This window comes from Abramis brama, assembly GCF_963993115.1.
Source record: "Abramis brama genome assembly, chromosome: 1".
NCBI lineage: Eukaryota > Metazoa > Chordata > Actinopteri > Cypriniformes > Leuciscidae > Abramis > Abramis brama.
This window is the reverse complement of record NC_139963.1, coordinates 32,281,673-32,301,008: the sequence shown is the minus strand read 5'-3', so window position 1 is coordinate 32,301,008 and position 19,336 is coordinate 32,281,673. Positions and strand designations below refer to the sequence as shown.

General features: G+C 36.9%; 2 protein-coding genes, 1 long non-coding RNA gene and 1 gene segment (V, D, J or C); 3 read left to right on the top strand and 1 right to left on the bottom strand.

Annotated features, from left to right (window-relative positions):
- The first annotated feature begins 2,394 nt into the window (after nt 1-2,394).
- clpp (caseinolytic mitochondrial matrix peptidase proteolytic subunit) lies at nt 2,395-4,924 on the top strand. Its single transcript, XM_084129640.1, has 7 exons — nt 2,395-2,507; nt 2,888-2,989; nt 3,154-3,225; nt 3,329-3,425; nt 3,836-4,023; nt 4,112-4,217; nt 4,327-4,924. Exons 1-7 carry the CDS (start codon nt 2,496-2,498, stop codon nt 4,551-4,553), a joined length of 804 nt encoding a protein of 267 aa, XP_083985766.1. The 5' UTR covers nt 2,395-2,495; the 3' UTR covers nt 4,554-4,924.
- A 167-nt stretch (nt 4,925-5,091) lies between these two features.
- Nucleotides 5,092-12,020, bottom strand: aldh3b1 (aldehyde dehydrogenase 3 family, member B1). 4 transcript variants are annotated; one of them, XM_084129590.1, is made up of 10 exons: nt 11,740-12,020; nt 10,654-10,831; nt 10,463-10,573; nt 10,158-10,278; nt 8,809-8,894; nt 8,616-8,697; nt 8,132-8,524; nt 7,074-7,240; nt 6,873-6,972; nt 5,092-6,774 (listed from the first exon to the last, which is right to left on the bottom strand). In XM_084129590.1, exons 2-10 carry the CDS (start codon nt 10,813-10,815, stop codon nt 6,575-6,577), a joined length of 1,422 nt encoding a protein of 473 aa, XP_083985716.1. In that variant the 5' UTR covers nt 10,816-10,831; nt 11,740-12,020; the 3' UTR covers nt 5,092-6,574. The 4 variants fall into 4 exon arrangements, with proteins under 4 accessions (XP_083985716.1, XP_083985718.1, XP_083985719.1 ...); XM_084129592.1 differs by having other exon boundaries at nt 10,654-10,826; nt 11,740-11,865; XM_084129593.1 differs by lacking the exon at nt 11,740-12,020 and adding an exon at nt 11,311-11,329 and having other exon boundaries at nt 10,654-10,826.
- Nucleotides 12,021-15,234: 3,214 nt separating this feature from the next.
- Nucleotides 15,235-15,531, top strand: LOC311081171 (immunoglobulin heavy variable 3-43-like). The segment is given in 1 exon: nt 15,235-15,531.
- Nucleotides 15,532-16,131: 600 nt separating this feature from the next.
- On the top strand, nt 16,132-16,622 carry LOC311093990. The gene is made up of 2 exons (XR_014608509.1): nt 16,132-16,262; nt 16,329-16,622. It is a non-coding gene; the product is annotated as an uncharacterized lncRNA (long non-coding RNA).
- Nucleotides 16,623-19,336: the final 2,714 nt, after the last annotated feature.

Sequence of the window (19,336 nt, the reverse complement as noted above, 5' to 3'; positions counted from 1 at the left end):
TAGACGTTCATATTCCTGCTTACATTCCGGTTAAACAGGAAATGTACAGAAAATAAAAAAAGTAACACTGAGCTGATTGTTGGTACCTCAGAAGAGCGCACATGATTTGGGGGGTCGGAAAGGGTTGTCGCTGGATGGTACCCCCATGAGGAGAGGGTCCTTCTGGGCATTTTGCAAGCAGAAAGTCTTCAGATCTGCCGCAGCTTGAGAAACCTAGGAGGAAGGAAATATTAAATAAAACATAGACAGACAGAAACACCTTCTCCATCAGTGGTTTTATTTTTTATCATTCTCAACATTAATTCCAAAGACATCCAAACTACCTTGTGAATCTGATGAGAGAATACCATGAGTGTGCCAAACTGTCTTTCTACTTTGGACAGTCTAAAATATAAAACATAGTCTGGGTTGTTTAACACTTTTTTTGTTTACTAATTCCATATGTGTTTCAAAGTTTGGATGTCTTCATCAATTACCATGCTGTATGAAATGTGCTATATAAATGCCTTGCCTTGAGTGTTAATGTACAATGAAGAAAATAATCAAAAATAAAGAAAAAACACTGAAGGAGAAGGTGTCCAAACCTTTGGTTGGTACTGGATATACGCATATATGTAGATAAAAGTGGTTTGTGGAGCAATAAAGGCTTAACTGGCCATCACATTTTCCTAAATCACGCGGTCAGGAGTTACAGAGTTTATTTGATTCATGATAAATTTAATAATAACACAAAGCCTTGTGTTGTTTTTAGAATAGTGTGCTTTGGGGCCAGTGGTAACTAATATAGATTTGGATTATTCCGGCCAACAAATGTGAGATTGTGTCACACACTCACAATCAACAAAGAGCTCCACTGTGCGATGCGCGCGACACCTCAACAAACACACAGCAGTGTCGCGCGCGCGCGCTATTGCCTGAAGTGAGTGGAGAGAGAGTTAAATCAAACACGACTGTGCACGAGAAATAGGTTGGAGCCTTTTAAGTTGAACTGTGATTATTATACACTTTACAAGCGTTTAAAAATATTACTGTTAGGTGACAACGTTTGATTACATCCGATTAAAAGCAAATAAGAAACCGAAGGTAATTGCACAACCAGCCATTACGGTAGAAGCTGGCAAAAAACTAAAATATGTATTATCAAATACTTTGTGGTATTATGCTTCATTTGTATTAAGATGTTGTAAAAGCTCTCACAAGGATCAAGAAATGTTTAAAAACAGAACAATAAATACACAAAGTAGCAGGATGTTCGGACAGGATCGACAGGTCTGTCAAGTCACACCCTGTTAGCAAAGATTCCCAATCTTTTGGGCTTTTTATTTTTTTTATTCTCACTCACCTTAATTCTGCGGATTCCGGCTTCGAATCGCAGCTGCTTGACGGTTTTCTGAAGGCTCATCACACCGCTTGCGCTGTTGTTCGACATGTCTCCTGACAGATCGGGGAAAGTTTGCAACAAATGTCAAGACGAGTGACTTGACTTTGGGACTAACAACAACTGACTCAACTGCGCCTCTATCTTCGAAACCGACGCTGCGACTGCGCATGAGGACAGATAACAAACTATCAAGAAATAGGTTAAATAATTAACCCGAATACCCGTTGACTTGTGTTGTTTTATGAGCTCATCATATTTCCTATTTTCTACCCACAACCCACTTTTTCTACATTTCATTTATTTGTATGTTTATATTACACTTTTTTTTTCTCGTGGGGACGTTAGCTGTCTCTGCACTTGTAATTTTAGGTTTCACTGGCTAAGACAAACGAATGAAAACGTGGGTTAAGTGGGTAAATGCATTATTAATATTAATATTGAAACGCTTTAAAGTTACTTTACACAAAAGGAAAGATTATGAATAGTCTTTCTACAGTGAATTGCGCCATCTTGCGTTCGCGTCTAGTTTCACCATGTGGATCCGCTTCACCAGAGCCCTTTTCCAAGAGGAGCCTCCAAAGTCAACTAAACACATTTCCTGTTCAGTTTGAATGGAAGCAACGGTCATGGTAGCAGAAACTAACATGATTAAAACATAACATACAACATGATATAAAATCCCCCCCCCCCCCCCCCCCCAAAAAAAAAAAAAAAAAAATTAAAATCTAATTTCTCAGGAAAAAGTTTCATGCCTCCTTCAAACTCTTTATTATGCCTTATATTCACCAATATGAATGTGGCTCATTTTAAATTAGTCTGCATATTTTATACTATATACTGTGTTTGTGTGGGAAAAGCTTGTCATATAGCCTATGGATTATATTCGCTATTTGTTTTACTTCTGATACAATTTTCCATATCCACCCAAAAAATCTTTGTGTATATACACAATTGCAAAACAAAGATAGACAAGGCATCAGCAGACGTTATAGTCACACTTTCTCGACTTCACCAGATCTCTCTTCAATGAGAGAGTCTCTGGCTTCACTATCAAGCTGCTGAATATATCACATCCGGGTCAATAGGGGTCGCGTGAGGGTTGCTCAATAAAAACATGCTGTTACGTGTGAGTATTAAACCGCCTTCTGTAAATTAAGAATTCATTTTTAAAAAATGTGTCTCAGTATGTGAAACAGCTCTTACCTTACTATAGTAGCAATGACATTTATGATAAACACGCTATTGTACAAATATTATTTTGCCAGCAGGATTGCTTTATGTAAAACTACTTGGTGTCTGTAAGTTTATGACTTAAATGTTTCGCTCGTTTTCACAAAATTTGCGTTTTTTAATTGACACGTAATGTCAGCATTAAGTTGATTTGTGCTCTGTTGAGCGTTCCAGTTATGTCAGGCTCGACACTAAAATGTCCAACGACCTTGGATACATGATGTTGACACTCTTTTCGGCCACTGATCATCACCACAATAACTGTTGTCTTTCCAGAGGGTCTTACATTGTGGTGTTTCTGCACTCAAAGTCAACCGGTCCATTCATCTGAGTGCGCCATGGAGAAGTCCACTTATACCTATAGTTGTGGAGCAGACGGTAAGAGCACATTAGAAGCACGTTAATTACTTGCCTTATGCTGATCATATAGTATCAAGACGTTACCTTTAGAGCCACTATCTGTAAATTGAACGGTTAACTTATTAAAGATGTAGCTTTTCAGTGTTGCAGGAACTTGACAGCTAGTCTTTCGTCTGTTTCAGGGACGAGGAGAGCGAGCCTATGACATCTACTCAAGGCTGCTTAGAGAGAGGATCATATGTGTTATGGGTCCAGTACGTTCAAATGCAAGGAAAAACACACAATGATCTAAAATGATTTCCAAAAAGCCTTTTCCAGTTGTTTCCTACCTGTTTTTCTGTCCTTTTCTTCATCTAGATCGATGACACTGTAGCTTCGCTGGTTATCGCTCAACTGCTCTTTCTTCAGTCAGAGAGCAACAATAAGCCTATTCACATGTACATCAACAGTCCTGGTGAGAGACACATAAGTGCACTGACAGAAAAATAAATTAAGCAGCTTCGTACTCTGATTATCAGGTTTATTCATTAGCATGGTCTAAATCTGTCCAGTCAAACATTTTCTGATGAGATTCCTTGATTCCTGTTTGGGAATTCACAGTCACAACAATATAGTACTGTAAATGAGATGGCAAATTGTGGATCAGAAATTACATTTTTATTTATACACTACTATGTGCTGTATGTAGACAACACTTGAAAATGTGTATCTCAATTTCCATTCATTCACTTCAGTGTGACATCTTTACAGTGTCATAATGAGCACACGAAAAACAATTCTGAAATAGACAGAATAAGTAATCTAACAAAAGTGAATCCATTTTTTTTAGTGTTTGAAGCAGCATGTTTTGTCTCCGTCTTGCAGGTGGTGTGGTTACGGCTGGACTTGCGATCTATGACACCATGCAGTACATCTTAAATCCCATCTCTACCTGGTGTGTGGGCCAGGCTGCCAGCATGGGCAGTCTCCTTCTGGCCGCAGGAACCGCAGGCATGAGGCATTCCCTGCCCAATGCCCGAATCATGGTGCACCAACCCTCTGGAGGGGCAAGGGTAATAATGGGGGATTAAAAGAAGAAAAAAGAGGGGTCTGCTTTCATAACTTTGCCGAAAACTTTAACGCCACTATTTATAATTTCAGGGACAAGCAACCGATATTGCCATCCAGGCAGAGGAGATTCTCAAACTGAAAAGACAGATCAACTACATCTATTCCAAACACACAGGGCAGAAATTGGAGATTATAGGTAATGTTGCTGTTACAAACCTTGCATTAATACTATAATAATAGCTTTATTTTATATTGGGTTATTGTGTCGCTTCCTGACATCGTCAAGTTTTGTTGTCCCCGCTTAGAGGGCGTGATGGAGAGAGACCGGTACATGAGCCCGATGGAAGCACAGGATTTCGGGATTATCGACAAGGTCCTGGTTCATCCACCACAGGCTGGGCAAGACGAGCCAGAACTTGTTCAAAAAGAACCCACTAGCCCTGCAAGCGCCTCCACCTCCCCTCAGCCTCAAGCCTCTGAGCCGGGCCAGTCCGGCAGCAACCCTCCCTCCTCATACAAACCTGAACCCTGAAATAGACTCCCAGCAGGAGCGAGTCAACTGCTGCATCGCTGGTTCAGCGTTTCTTCTGGCAGATGTTTGAGGGGACAGTCACCAGCTCACACATCATATCTGAACCCTGTGACCTGCCTTTTGTATCTCTCATTTTATTAAGTCTCACTAAGTCTAGTCCTGAGACACAGTACTAGAGTCTGGACATTACAGATACAAGTGTGATGACACTCAGTCTGCCCTCAGTTTTGTATTCTGCAAATATAGCAAAAATGAGGTTTGTTGCAAACAAACTAGATGGGAACACAAGATTACAGTACATGGCTTGATGTCTGTATATTATTTGGCCAGAGTATTACCATGTCACACAATAAAATACTTTGGATTATAAATGTGCCCCTCAGTTTAATATAATCCCTGTCAAAATTATTTGAAGCAAGAGTGTTTGTAAATTTTATTCAAATAAAATTTGGGATAAATTAGGATGATTTTCCTGTCTTTTTCTAACTTTGTAATATTACTTAACTTGAAAGAGTACAAACGGCTCATGAAATCAGAATAGTTTACCAGAGTTAAGTCACCTTTATTTATATAGCACTTTATACAATACAGATACAGTTTCAAAGCTGCTTTACAGTGATTACAGGAAAATGTTTCATTGATGCAAACAGTTCATTTCTGCTGTAAAGAAGCTCTAAAGAAAGTAGTGTCATTCCTCAGCAGAAGTCAGTTCAGTGTTGATTCAGTTCTGTTGTGAAGATCATGAATTATTTAGTTTATTTAATCTATAAATCAGTTCTGAAGAAAACAGTGTTGTCATTGTCCAACTCAATTCAGTTCTCATACAACAGCAACAGTGCAGTCAGATCAATAATATTGCTGAATATTAAGAGGGACACTCATTCAAAACTTGGGGTTGGTGTGTGTATATATATATATATCAATTTTTTTGCATTACATTTTTTTAAGTGACAGTAAAGACTTTTACATTGTTTCAAACTATTTCAATTTCAAATAAATGCTGTTCTTTTGAACTTACTATTCATCAAAGAATCTTAAAAAAAAAAATCACGGTTTCTACAGAAAGTACACATATTAACATTGATAATAATGAGAAATGTTTGTTGAGCAGCAAATCAGCATATCAGAATGATTTCTGAAGGATCATGTGACACTGAAGACTGGAGTAATGATTTGTTATAATATTTCACATTTTTACTGTATTTTTTATCAAATGAATTACAACCTTGGTAAAAAATAAGAGACTTAAATTGAAAAACATAAAAACAATTATTACAGACCCCAAACTTTTCAACCATGTCAAATGTCAATGAAACATGTGTGTGATGTAATTTTCTAATGAATTAATGGCAACATAAACCAAATTCCCAAAAGTAAAACAAAACCAAGAAACATGAACAAATGCAATCACGCACGTATAAATCCCCATGTTTCCTGAGGGTAAACATGTTTGACAGACTTTATTTTTGTACTCAACCTTTCAGATGAAAATGACACATCAAGTATACAACTCATAAACTATAAATGCTTCTTCTATATATTCACCAATAGAAAACCCTAAACTTTATAGCAAAATATGTAGCAGTATATGATACTAAATTACCTCATTAAGTATCCAAGCATAATGCTATCCATGTCCCTTTTTTACTACAGTATTTAATTACAAATATGGATGATCCATTTCATTAAATTTCCCTAGACTGGATTTTGTTTAATCCACAGATGTGAATAAACACATAAAAGTAGTGTATTAGAACAATGGTAGTTAAAATAAACTAATTATTATCAAGTAAATGGCCTCTTTCTCACCACAGAAGCATCCCGAAGAAGCAACTTATCTCAATGCTGACCTCTGGTGGTGTTTTGAATAACATCACAATTAAAAACCGAAAGACAAAGGTTTATGAGGCAGGCCAAACGCACGGTGACGAGACTCACTGTAACCAAACATTGGTGAAAGCCAAGGCATATGTTTTTGGCTCCCTGGTTGCAATCTGTCAGCATCAGACACATAACAGCCCTCACATAACAGAGCATGATGCCCAGCCCTTCTTCTTGGCAGTGGTGGCCCAGCGCAGCCAGCTGAGATTGCTTTCAGTATAGGGGGGGTAGCGCAGCACATTGACGCGCTCCAGCCCCCAGCCCCTCAGCATGCAGCCACGCTTGTGACTGAATGTCTCAAAGCTCCAGCGACCGTGGTAGTTGCCCATCCCACTGGCACCTGGGCCAAACACAAACAAAAAGTCAGATTTTGCCTTCACTCACCTGAAGAAATGCACTGCAGTTGTTATTACATTAAATAAATGCATTTCGACTTACCCACTCCGCCAAAGGGTAAACCAGGAAGGGTCATGTGAGCTATTCCATCATTGGAACAGAAGCCTCCACTGCTGGTCCTCTCCAGAACTGTATTAACAACCTTAACAAAAATATAGATATGCATCAATTCATAGATTCATAGCTCACTTCACACTTTACTGTGTTAATCTAGTTAATGACTTTTGTTCTTTCCTTCCTTACTTGAGACTCATCAGAGAAGGCGTAAAGTGCCAGGGGCTTTTCCCTCTCGTTCATGAAATTGATTCCTTCATCGAGAGACTTGATGGTCAGAATGGGGAGAATGGGGCCAAAAATCTCCTCCTGCATTAAAGCATCCGACTCCTTTACATCCACGACCACAGTAGGGGCTGAGATAGTCCACGGAAAAGTAAAAGAGAGAGAATTCAGAATGTATTAATAGCTTAGCTGCCTTTTTATGTGAATGTATACTGCACATTTTAGGAAATTCAGTAGGTCATCCGAGAAAATGCACACTACATACTGCAGAGGTAGTAAGAGTAGTATATAAGTATGATACAATACACTGAACTTCAAAAGGATTTAAAAAAAAGTATTATACAGAAGTCTTACCCAGGCTGCATTTATTTGATAAAAAATACAGTAAAAACAGTAATCTTGAGAATAATATTGATTTTACAATAAAATATATATTTATCACTAATATATTAAATATATATTTATGTTTATCACAATTAATCACATCTAACATAAGTTTGTTTATATATGTGCGCATATATATATATATATATATATATGTCTATGTGTATATACATATATATATATATATATATATATATATATATATGTGTGTGTGTGTGCGCGCGCGTCGCACACGCGCGTATTTATTTAATATATATATGCGCACATATATTATATAAACAAAAACTTTAATGTTAGATGCGATTAATCGTGATTAATACACACACACACACACACACACACATATATATATATATATATATATATAAATAAATAAATGTAATTTATTTATTCCTGTAATGGAATAAGTGAGTTGGTACTTATGATAATTTCTTATATTATCATCAAAATCCATTGTGCTGCTTAATATTTTGTGGAAACGGTGGTATATATTTTTTTCTATATTCTTTGAATGATTGATTTTTTTTTTTTTTTTTTGAAATCGTATGTAATAATAAATGCCTTTGCCCTTTTGATCAATTGCAAAAAGTATTAGTTTCTTAAAAATAAATCTCTTTTTGTCTATACACTTTACTTACCAAAGTACTTGGTCTCTTTGACACTCTCTCCTCCAATCACTACCTTTCCCTCAGACTTTTTTAGCAGCTCAACCAGTCGGTTCCAGTGCCTGTCTGTCACAATACGTCCCATGTCTGGGCTTTGCTGGGGCTCAGATCCATAAAAGCTCTCCAGAGCCTCCTTTATAAAAGGTAACAGCATTTCTCTCGTCTCAGCGGTGCATAAAACATAGTCTGGAGCCACACAGCTCTGTCCAGCATTGAAAAACTTGGCCCACACCAGCCTCTTAGCAGCAGCTTTCATGTCTAGCCGGCCATATATTAAACAAGGGCACTTGCCACCCAGCTCCAGAGTAACTGGGGTGAGGTGAACCACTGCGGCCTGCAGGATGCAACGAGCCACTGACTGCGAGCCTGGAGGAGAAAAGACATGAGATGTTGAAGCAAATATGGAAAGGTGACAGCTTTTCTTGAATCGGTCATTGATAACAATGAAAACTCAAACCTGTGTAGAAGATATGATCAAATCTATTCTCCAGCAATGTCTTGGTCTCTTCAGCTCCACCACAAATGACTGCATAACACTCCTACAAGACAAAACACACACGGCACACATTACAGACCTTATCATGAACACAGTAGCACCATGAGGCCAAGAAGTGTGAAGTTAGATGATATGGGTGTTTGCCAAAGATTACCTGGGACAGGTACTTAGGAATGAGTTCAGCAATAAGTTTTTCGGTTGCTTGACTTATTTCTGATGGCTTCAGAATCGCACAGTTACCTAATAAAAAAGATATTACTATTAAACATGTTGCAGATGTGATATAAGGTGTTGTTTGTGATTTTTTTCAATGGAAGTCACCATGAAATCAAAATGGGCATTTCTTATTTTTTATGAAATATTGCAGTGTTTATTACAAATGATTAATCTATGCACATCATTATTTTTTTATTCATGAGCCCTTGTAATCTTTAATCAAAATTACTTCTTCTCCCTTGACATCTCTTCTCTGATGACGTGTTTATTGGCGTGAGTGCAGGACAACCTGTCACTCACATGACATCACCGCAATAGCAAAACCACAACGACCATACAATCAACTCCATACTTTTTTTCTTGTTCAAAAAGTCATTTCACGATATATGTCACAGTAGGGAAGAAAAGACTATCGCCATTTTCTGTTTCATGCCCACTTTAATGCAACTTTCAAAATACAAAATAATAATAATAATAATAATTTGATAATTAAGCTTCACAATTATAGGTAAAAGTATAATAATAATGACCCAAAGTCATCACCTTTTGGTGAATTTCACCATTTTGAAGCCAAAATAAGTCATTTTGCTAACGTGATTCATGCAGATCACAGGGTTTTTGCTTATGGGTGGTTAAGAAAATTGTACAAAATATTATTCTATCAACACAACACAACTGAAGATTTTTAGCATTTAATGATATTTGTGTTATATATCCATTTTAATTTCAGCCTTTTGAGAAAACAAAACATGTTAGAGTATCTCAAAATCTGCTTCCAAACACAGAGATAAGGTGCAGTTAGCCTTGCGTTGTGTCCAATGCTGATGGCTAAAATTCATTTGCTTCTATAAGCTACAGATGTAGAAGACTAAATCGATGCAGGAGGACTGAATCGATAACAACAGTAAAGGTGATTATAATAATGCATGTTCTCGCTTTGCTTCATAATTTAAAATTGGCAGATATAATTGGGTCTGAAGACATTGCAGTAATTATTACAGTGAAAACTTAAGTAAATTTTAGAAGAAATAATAATTGTTCTTTTTATTAGGGGTTGGGTTTACCCATACATCTCAAACTGTGTTATCAAAAAGTAAATTCGGTTGTTTTCCATACATTAAATTGCAGGGCGATGACTGGCAGTCGAGATCAGTTGCAATTTAGCTTGGTTCATTATGCAGTTTATAGTATAATAGGATTTGAACCCAACTCCAATGCATACTATAAAATTACACCACTAGACTATCATGACCGTGGCCATATAACAGAAAAATATATAGATGGTACCTGCAGCGATTGCACCAATCAAAGGTGACAAAATTAGCTGAAGAGGATAGTTCCATGCTCCAATAATCAAAACGACACCTAATGGCTCCCTGCGGACAAAACAGTCATCCAGCTTTGTTGCCTGAAACACAAATGAAATAGGGAGAGGCAACAAATTAAAGTATTTTCAGGGAGATCAACCTCACATCTGCATTGACTAGACTTTTGGAAGGTTTCCATTAAACAATATTTGTTGGAGCATTTTAATATTTAGCAAGTGTTATAGCTCAAATATCAGTGTACGTGAAATTGTATTATTATCTTACCAAGTTTGTGCCCACATAAGAGTCCTGCATCCAGGTTTGCAGGTTGCTGATGGTGCAGCAAAGGTCATTCACCACTATGTCAATCTCTGACAGCACTGCCTCAAACTTGGGCTGCAGGACAGACAAGATTAAAGCATCATTTGTGTGTCGAATTTAAAAGTACTTGCGTGTGAACCAGTGCATGTTTATACCTTAGCAAGGTCTTTATGCATTGCCTCCAATATCTGTGTTTCATTGTCTTCAAAAAGTGACATCATGGCCTCCAGTTGAGTCAAACGGAACTGGACCGGACGGGTCACACCAGAGCGGAAAGCACCCCGCACCCTCTCCAGCACCTGTTTCTGGCTCTCCATAGTGAGAACACCTGTGCTGGAAATGGGGTTACAGAGGATGTCAAAAATTTGTGTGTACACAATATTTAGAATGTGAAACTTTCTAGATAAAGTGCAAAAACCGTCTTGGATCTGTATGTGTGCTCAGTGGGTTTCTCCATGGGGATGATATGTAAGGGGCTCTAAAAACCAAATCCTCCATTTAGCCACATTTGTATTTTTTTTTTTTTTCTGCTTAAAACTGAAATCATACAAATGTGTTATTTCCCTACTACCTGACACAAATGTAAACCTGCAATAGCAGCTGTTTACAAATCATTACCCAGCAATCACAAACGATTGTGATTAGTCATGCTGACCAGCACTGAGAAAAGTAACAGGAACAAAGTAACAACACCGTTGACGTCAAGTGGTTGTCTGTCTGGACAATGATTGAATAACAGCACTGCGATACTTCGATCTGAAATACGTGGTGGGCATTTAAAATAGGCGAATTATTATTTAGACATTACGCACCTCACAAATGTAAAACAACTTCCGGGCCGCGAAGCCTCGCCCATTTCGTTTCATTTAGATTATTCTACAGTTATCTCCAGATTCTTTCGCTGTTAGCTACCTCACATATTTAATAGAAGGGGTTGTTTTGTAATCAAAATCCTACAACACAACACAGTGAGAGATGCAGACAGACGTCTCTAATATATGTCGCTTATAATAATTTGTCTCTCAGCTCTGCACAGTATGTTTGCACATCGCTTATTACTTTTTACTCATCACCAAAGCCACAACAATGCAATAGGCTATAAAACGGAAAATAGAGAAGAGCCTTAAACAACAACATGCTACAAAACATGTATGATAAATCGGAAGCACTTTACAAGATCGCCCAAGTGTGACAAACTATACATACGATGAATAATATTACCTTTAATGAAATAAACTTACCTTTCTCAGAAAATAACTCTTACTGGTAGGCTACAACCCAGTGTTTTTCACTAACACGTGAAGACTATTTCCGGGTGTTCGAGTTTCATTCAAAAATTCAAGTTTGTCGAGTTTGGCATCTTAGTCATATACTGAAGCCCGAAAAACCTGCTGTTTATCCTTAACTTTGTAATCATACTAACACTTCAACACACACACACACACACACACACACACACACACAATAGCAGCGCGATTAATTGTTGTCGCGTATGTGTAAAGATCAACAACATGCAGCAGTTAGAGAAGTGCTCAACACACGTTGGGCAAACTTTTGGACGCCTTTGTAATATAAAAAGGGAGTTAATGTGGAACTAAACCTAAAATAACAGTTTATTAAAACAGTTTTTTTTTTTTTTTAAATAGGCCTATTTTTCAGACGGGAAATGTAATCTTGCACTGACTGTTGATGTAGCTATTTTTGATCACACTAATATAGCCTATATGTTAATGCATAGTATTATATTTGCACATAATAATCAACATTATCAGGCTTCGAAGCCTATATTAGACTTATTTTTTTTAAAGCTGGCTTGTGCATATAGGCTAAGTAAGATTAAATCAAATGTAGGCCTAACAATAAGGTAGCCAATTCATTGTTTGTGGGAATGTGATCAGAATTCTTGAAAGGAAGTGAGTAATGTGATCACTAGTCGCTATAAATTATCCATGGGTAATCTTTCAAATCAATATCAAAAAGGATATTCAGATAGCCTATTAATTTAAGTGTATTTTTATTTTATTTTTTATTTGTTTTAAATGTGTACAAGCTAAATGGCTGTTATAAGCATACACTTTAAGGGTAAAGAAAATTGTAAAGTGTAAGCCCCTTTTTATGATTTTTAATGATAATTTATGATTTTAACTGTTTGACCAGTGTATGTTTAGATAATTCAGTCCCTGCTATATTGGAAATTAATAGTGATTTTTACATTTGTTGCATTTTGCATATCTTTCTGTGTGTGGTTTTTATTTTATTTTATTTTTTACTATTTTATTTAATGTTTTTTTAAATGCATTTTTATGATTTTCATGTTTTTTTTACAGATTATTTTTTAATGCACATTCTTTTAAAATTCATGAAAATATGTACTAATACCCCCCACCCCCCACATAAACACAATGTTATTAAAAAGAGCTAATGCACAGGTGCATGGCACAGCTGTTGATGTTTTGACTAACAAAATGAGTCGGTTTAACGCTTGAAAGGTTCACTAGTTTTAAGGGTGTTTCAGTGAGCTGTAATAAGCTTTGGCCATATATTCTCTTGGGTAGACATGGTTTCGGGACTTGCCCCAGAGAATTTGACTCCTTCGAGTGGGTTGAAACTAGTTTCTTTCTTTTTGCATTATCATATGGTTGTGTTTGTGTCATTTTCATAAAATAATATGCCTTCTCTTTCAGGTTAAATTTCACATTAAAAACTTTTTAATATTATGATATATTAAGTAGCTATAAATGCTGATCTTTTTATACTTTAAAGGTTTGAAAGTTAGTCAGTTGAAAATCTAAATTCCTATACACAATATCTACCGCATTTTGGACATTTAAAGACCAGAAAGATTTAATCTTTTTAAATTGTATTTGACTTGTAATGTAAATCTACAAAATTTAGCTTAAAAAACCTTAAAATGTAATTTATTGGGTCAGTGAATAGTTTGACAAAAAGGGAAAACTCCTTGTTACTTTTAAATGATGGTCATAGGGTGGATGAAGCTGTTTGCTCGCTAAAGGCCAACTATATTTTTCGGTTTCTTTCTTTCTTATTTTATCTCCAATAAATTGTCATCACACAATGATAACTTGTCAGTCCCTAAATGGCTGTTGGTGTCTTAAATCTGGTTTGAAAAAGTGGCTTCCACTTTTGGAGATTTAAGCAGGCAAATAAGAATGAACAGCTTTTTAAATTGAAGAATTGAACAGCTACTATAAAATGATGCCATGTGAAATCAATATTCATAAAAGTATTTAGAATGTAAAAATGATATTAGAAATAAATGTCAGCATTTTGATATTAACTGCATACTCTCAATAATTGTACAATTCATACAATTCAACAAAATGTAGTCTAAATATTTTGAAACAGCCATTTGTCTTTTTTAAATCTGCGTGACGTCACCACCCTACAATTGACTTGGATATATATGATCAGTCCTCCGTTGCATCTCATATGAGGTCTCTTCTTTGACTCAATCATGTCTAACAACCTGCTTTACCTTCTGCTTTTACTGGCCTTTGCAAGTGTGTGTCGTAATGTGAACCCTTATACCATCTCATATTGTACAGTAGAAATTGTTGTGTTCTTATTTCTGTTTTATTTTTCAATAGGAGTGAAAGGTCAGAATATGGAGTCCATTTCTTCCGAATCAGTGGTAAAGCCTGGAGAAACTCTGAGTCTTTCCTGTAGAGGATCAGGATTTACTTTCGGAAGCTACCACATGCACTGGGTCAGACAGCAACCTGGGAAAGCTCTGATTTGGATGGGCCGTGTCTATACTAATGGACAAGGACATGACTATGCCAAAAGTTTTGAGGGACGAATAGAAATTACTAGAGACAATTCAAAAAGCATGGTCTATCTGAAACTGTCTGGACTGACAGAAGAGGACTTGGCTGTGTATTTCTGTGCAAGACAAGCACAGTGTCATGAACCTGTGTGCAAATAATACTAAAACTGTCAAAACACACATACGGTGTAAATCTGCAGTTATCATTTGTGTCAGTAGGTTGCAGTAGAATCCAAATAAAGTCGACAAGAAAAGTGACTCACAGTCACAGAATATTTTCTTTTAAACACCTTCTCAGACATTCTATCAACATCTTGATACATTTTTATGGTTCTTTCACTGGATAAAGTTCAGTTTACAAACATTCTAATTCATATTATATTAGGTTTGGTCTTTTAAGTGAATGAAAACAAAATATATAGATTATATATTTAGATATAGATTAGATATATCTATAGATATAGATATTTAGATTATATATTATAGATATATAGAGAAAAAATTTCATACCAATCAAATAATGAAATTTAGAAATGTAATCAATGTTAAGTTGCCCTTCATAAATTGGATTCTGGTTATCATCTTTGTAACCATGGCTAATGGTCATCTCAGTGATCTTCCATCATATCCTCATTATGCAAATTCTAAATCCATTATGATACAAGTATTTTTATGCTGCTGACTGAGTTGAGTGATGCTAGAAGTCTCATCAAATGGAGATGAAGATGAAGAATATACTCTTAATACTAATCTTGTTCAAGTTATGAGTTATTAAAGGATATACATATATATATATATACACACACACACACACACACACACACACACACACACACACACACACACACACACACACACACACATATATATATATGTATATACATATACTGTTTAATAAAAAAATAAAAAAACTACCCTACTTTCCCTTACAGGCATGCAATGTCAAAATATGGAGTCCATTGAAAGCACGGTTCAGAAAAAGCCTGGAGAAACTCTGACTCTGTCCTGTAGAGGATCTGGGTTCAGCTTTGACTGCTGTACTATGCACTGGATCAGACAACAAGCTGGAAAACCTCTTGTGTGGATGGGCCTGGGCTACAGTTCGGGAAGTGGACACAAGGCAGAATCCTTTAAGGAAAGACTTGAAATCAGCAGAGATGATTCGAAAAGCATGATGTATCTGAAACTGTCCGGACTGACAGAAGAGGACTCAGCTGTGTACTTCTGTGCAAAACAAGCACTGTGACACTAACGTATGTGAAAATCATACAAAAACTGGTTTAGAAAGACATGACACACTTATAGTCTAAAACTGCAGTTCTCAATTTTGTCAGTAGGTTGCAGTGCAATACAAGAAGTAAAGTCGTCCACAGTGACTCACAGTCACAGAAATGGTTTTTTAACTTCTCAAAACTTTATCAGGCACTATTAGCAATCAAGATACATTGCTTATGGTTCATCTTCACTGGATAAACACTTTTATTTTATTATTTTTTCTCCTTTAAGTGCACTTAAATATTTGGAATTTTTAGAGGACATTTTCTCTCTCTCTCAAAAAAAAAGAAAAAGAAAATTTGTGACAGGGGTTTTATGACAGCCATGCACCATTTAAATTATTATATCTTGACAGTGGTTTGAAACATGATTATTAGCCTGTATGTCATTAGACAGCAAGCATATACTTTCCATTTTCATTCCGTGTAATAAAATCAATGTTTTCAGGCCACAATGAATGATTAAATGATTCTAGCCTACTGATTTTTATTAATAAATTATTGTTTTGACATAATTTAACTAAAGAAAAAAAGCAACAACTAATACATGTGTTTATGTAAATTTTTTGCTTCAGATATAACCAGTGGACACGAGTCAGTTCATCTGATCTCTAGAGGAAGGGAAGAACTGTTCCTTTTCATTCAATCTATCACGTCACCATGTTCTCTGCAGTTTTAGTCTTGCTTCTGGCAAGTGTAAACTGTAAGTTTTTTGAACATACAATTTTCTTGCAGATTTAGATGAAGCTTGTTAATAATCATTTAACAGGTATTGATTCATATGAACTCACTCAGCCTGAGTCTCTGACTGTCCGTCCTGATGCCACTCTAACTATCAGCTGTAAAGTCTCCTATTCAGTTACTAGCTATAGGACAGGCTGGATTCGTCAGCCTGCAGGAAAAGCTCTGGAATGGATCGGAGTGATCTCGAGTGATGGAAGCTTATACTACAAGGATTCACTGAAAAGCAAGTTCAGCATCACCAGAGACACCTCCAGTAACACAATAACACTGCAGGGAAATAATATGCAAGCTCAAGACACAGCTGTGTATTATTGTGCCAGTGAATCACAGTGACAGACGCCAACAGCCTCCCTGTACAAAAACATCATCATATCACAAATAAAGGCATTTAATATATTAAAATTCATTACAACAATTCTATCCTCAAAAAACATATTATACTCGTTCATAAAAGTGTGAGATGTTGTGGTTCTCCTTACATTTTGTATTACAACCATGATGACTAGATTAAACTCAAGACACAGCTGTGTATTATTGTGCCAGAGAATCACAGTGACAGACGCCAACAGCCTCCCTGTACAAAAACTTACATTAGGGTATTGTTGTAAACTTTTTCAGCAAAACCAGGAGACGTTTGGGATATGTTCAAGAAGTTATATTCTTTAGTGAGGACGTTGCTGCATTTCTTCCAAACAGTCTGACTTACTTAACTTTACATGGTTTCTTATAGGCATTTCAGTGGGCTGTCCTTAATGGTGTTGACCATGCACACAGCCTTAGTTAGGGATGACCACTAAATCTAATCATCTAAAGACAATAGAGGCAAATGCCCCCAACTGAGATAATGGTACCCCCCCCCCCCCCCCCCCCCCCAAATGGTATAAACAACAAATGGTCACGAGACCTATAAGACTATGTAACATTCACACACAGTTCAACTCTTAGTTGGAAGATCAAAGACTAACAAAACCCCTGACTATTACAATGTTTAGACAGCTGACTTACAGCTGACTTCTGATCAGTAAATTGATGCCATCATGTTCACCTTGAATGCCCAATACAGTGTAATTTACCTTAGTTTTTCATGTGATGTTATGTAAGGAAGTAGGATCAGCAGATCTAAAACATATTCTTAAATTTGAATCCTTCAGTCCCCTCTTTGAGAGTTCTTAAAAACTCTCACAAAAATACAAATTTAGACACTTAAAAGTTCATTCTTGTAACTTGAAAAAGTTACAGGCACAAGCATGATCTGTGTTGTTCATCTGTAATTGCATGCTGACACAGAAACAAAACATGCAATTTAGGGTCCGTGAATTTTCTGCGTTGTGTATTTTTCATTTTCTTTGGTGATAGTTCGTTCAGCAGTGGGTCTGGTTGTCTTCTTGAGGTTGGGGCTTCATACGCAGATGAGACGGTCGTTGCATATGGATCTCGGAAAAGCCATCAAGTTTTATCTGCACACTGTAAGACAGAAAACAGAAAAACAGAGAGCAGTATTTCTTCAAAACACTACGGTTGTAGCAGTTTAAACACTATGGTTCTATCGTTTTCAGAGTCTACTGTTGTCGTTTCATTCTTTCCCTATTTCTTAATTTATTTGACACCTATGGACCAGTGAGGTAAGGATGGACTAAATCGGGAAAGGCCTATGAGGTAGTGTCTTCACCCTGGGTTCACCCCCGAAGCCTGTTGCGTTCAGTTCTTCCCAGGGCACCTCACTTGTCCGTGTCCTATTCTGTCCCTGTGTTGTGTGCACACTGTACAGTGTGTGAGAAAATTGGCACATTTCCATTCTCCAGTGAAACATCAGTCCTAATAAACATCATTAACAGAGGATGGTTGTCTGACTGCAATATTCTGTGGCATAACATTTAAGGCTGTGAGTATACTGAATGTCCCCCAAACAAAGGCTGAGACAGTCACTTTCCTTTTGTTCTATTAAACAAAAATAAGTCTTTCATCTTTGTTGTAAGTTACTGGGGAAATTAAGCACTCACAGCCTAAATGGTTAACACCGTATCAAGTTGCCCCACGAGTTTAACGAGGAGGGGAGGGGCTGCTTCAGAATATCAAGCAGGCTAAGCAGAAGCTGATTAACCTTGTTAACTTCTTTAAAGTTCTTTTTGTTTTTCCTACATTCTTTTCCAAAATGTCCGTGCTTGCCACAGTAAGAACAACTGGCTTCTCTAGGACTTTTGCGTTTCTTTGGCTTCTCTGAGTTGACCTTAACAGAAACTGCTGCAATTCTTACTCTCTCTTTGACATCAGAGTCTCTTTCCCAAGTAACTAAACTGTCCAAGTTGTCTTCCAGGGTTCTCGTACACCATGTGATGTTTAAGTAAGGCAACGCCTTTCTGTGTTCTGGCAAAAGACAATGAAACCATGTGCGAACCAAAGGGCCATTATCACCTAACACCTTCTCTGGCGTGTCTGCAATTCCACTGTACACTGCAGCTACCTGACAGAATCGTTCTGTGTACTCACAAACAGTTTCACCCTTCTTTTGTACACAATTAGTAATTTTCGACCAATCGATTTTGGGTCCTAAGATATTCTTTAGGATTTTCAAAACACCTTCACTCAAATCGCCTTTACTGACATGTTGCAGTTCAGAATTGTTTACAGCACTTTCAAAATCATTGAATTCTGACTCTATTATTATATTATCTGGGTGATTTCAGCTAGAGTCATATCATAGAGCCGCATCTTTTTGGACAACTCTCTCCTAAACTCAGAAAAATTTCTTTGCACTGATGGCAAACTTTCAGCAATTCTCTCGATATCTTTAGGACCTAAAGATGTTTTGACTGCTTGTGGCTGCAATATGGGGGTTGCAAATGAAACTGTATCAACACCTTTTCCCTGAGGCTTTTGTCTAGCTACGCACACTTCAACTGCATTTACATCTGCATTGACCTTGTCCTCTATACTATCAAAAGACTGTAAATCAGGATAGCTTTCATCTGACTGTTGGTCTTCTAAATCACATTTGGTTGAGGCTTTGTTATGGCCCACCTTTGTCTTGAGACA

What these genes read in the sequence shown, in the direction of transcription:
- clpp (XM_084129640.1), top strand. An exon ending in CTATAGTTGTGGAGCAGACG is followed by an intron (nt 2,990 to 3,153) that starts GTAAGAGCACAT and finishes CGTCTGTTTCAG; the next exon opens with GGACGAGGAGAGCGAGCCTA. An exon ending in AACCCTCTGGAGGGGCAAGG is followed by an intron (nt 4,024 to 4,111) that starts GTAATAATGGGG and finishes TTATAATTTCAG; the next exon opens with GGACAAGCAACCGATATTGC.
- aldh3b1 (XM_084129590.1), bottom strand. Translation starts at nt 10,815, where the DNA reads ATGGAGAGCCAGAAACAGGTGCTGGAGAGGGTGCGGGGTGCTTTCCGC. An exon ending in TGCATAAAGACCTTGCTAAG is followed by an intron (nt 10,574 to 10,653) that starts GTATAAACATGC and finishes TCTGTCCTGCAG; the next exon opens with CCCAAGTTTGAGGCAGTGCT. An exon ending in TTCCTAAGTACCTGTCCCAG is followed by an intron (nt 8,698 to 8,808) that starts GTAATCTTTGGC and finishes TTTGTCTTGTAG; the next exon opens with GAGTGTTATGCAGTCATTTG.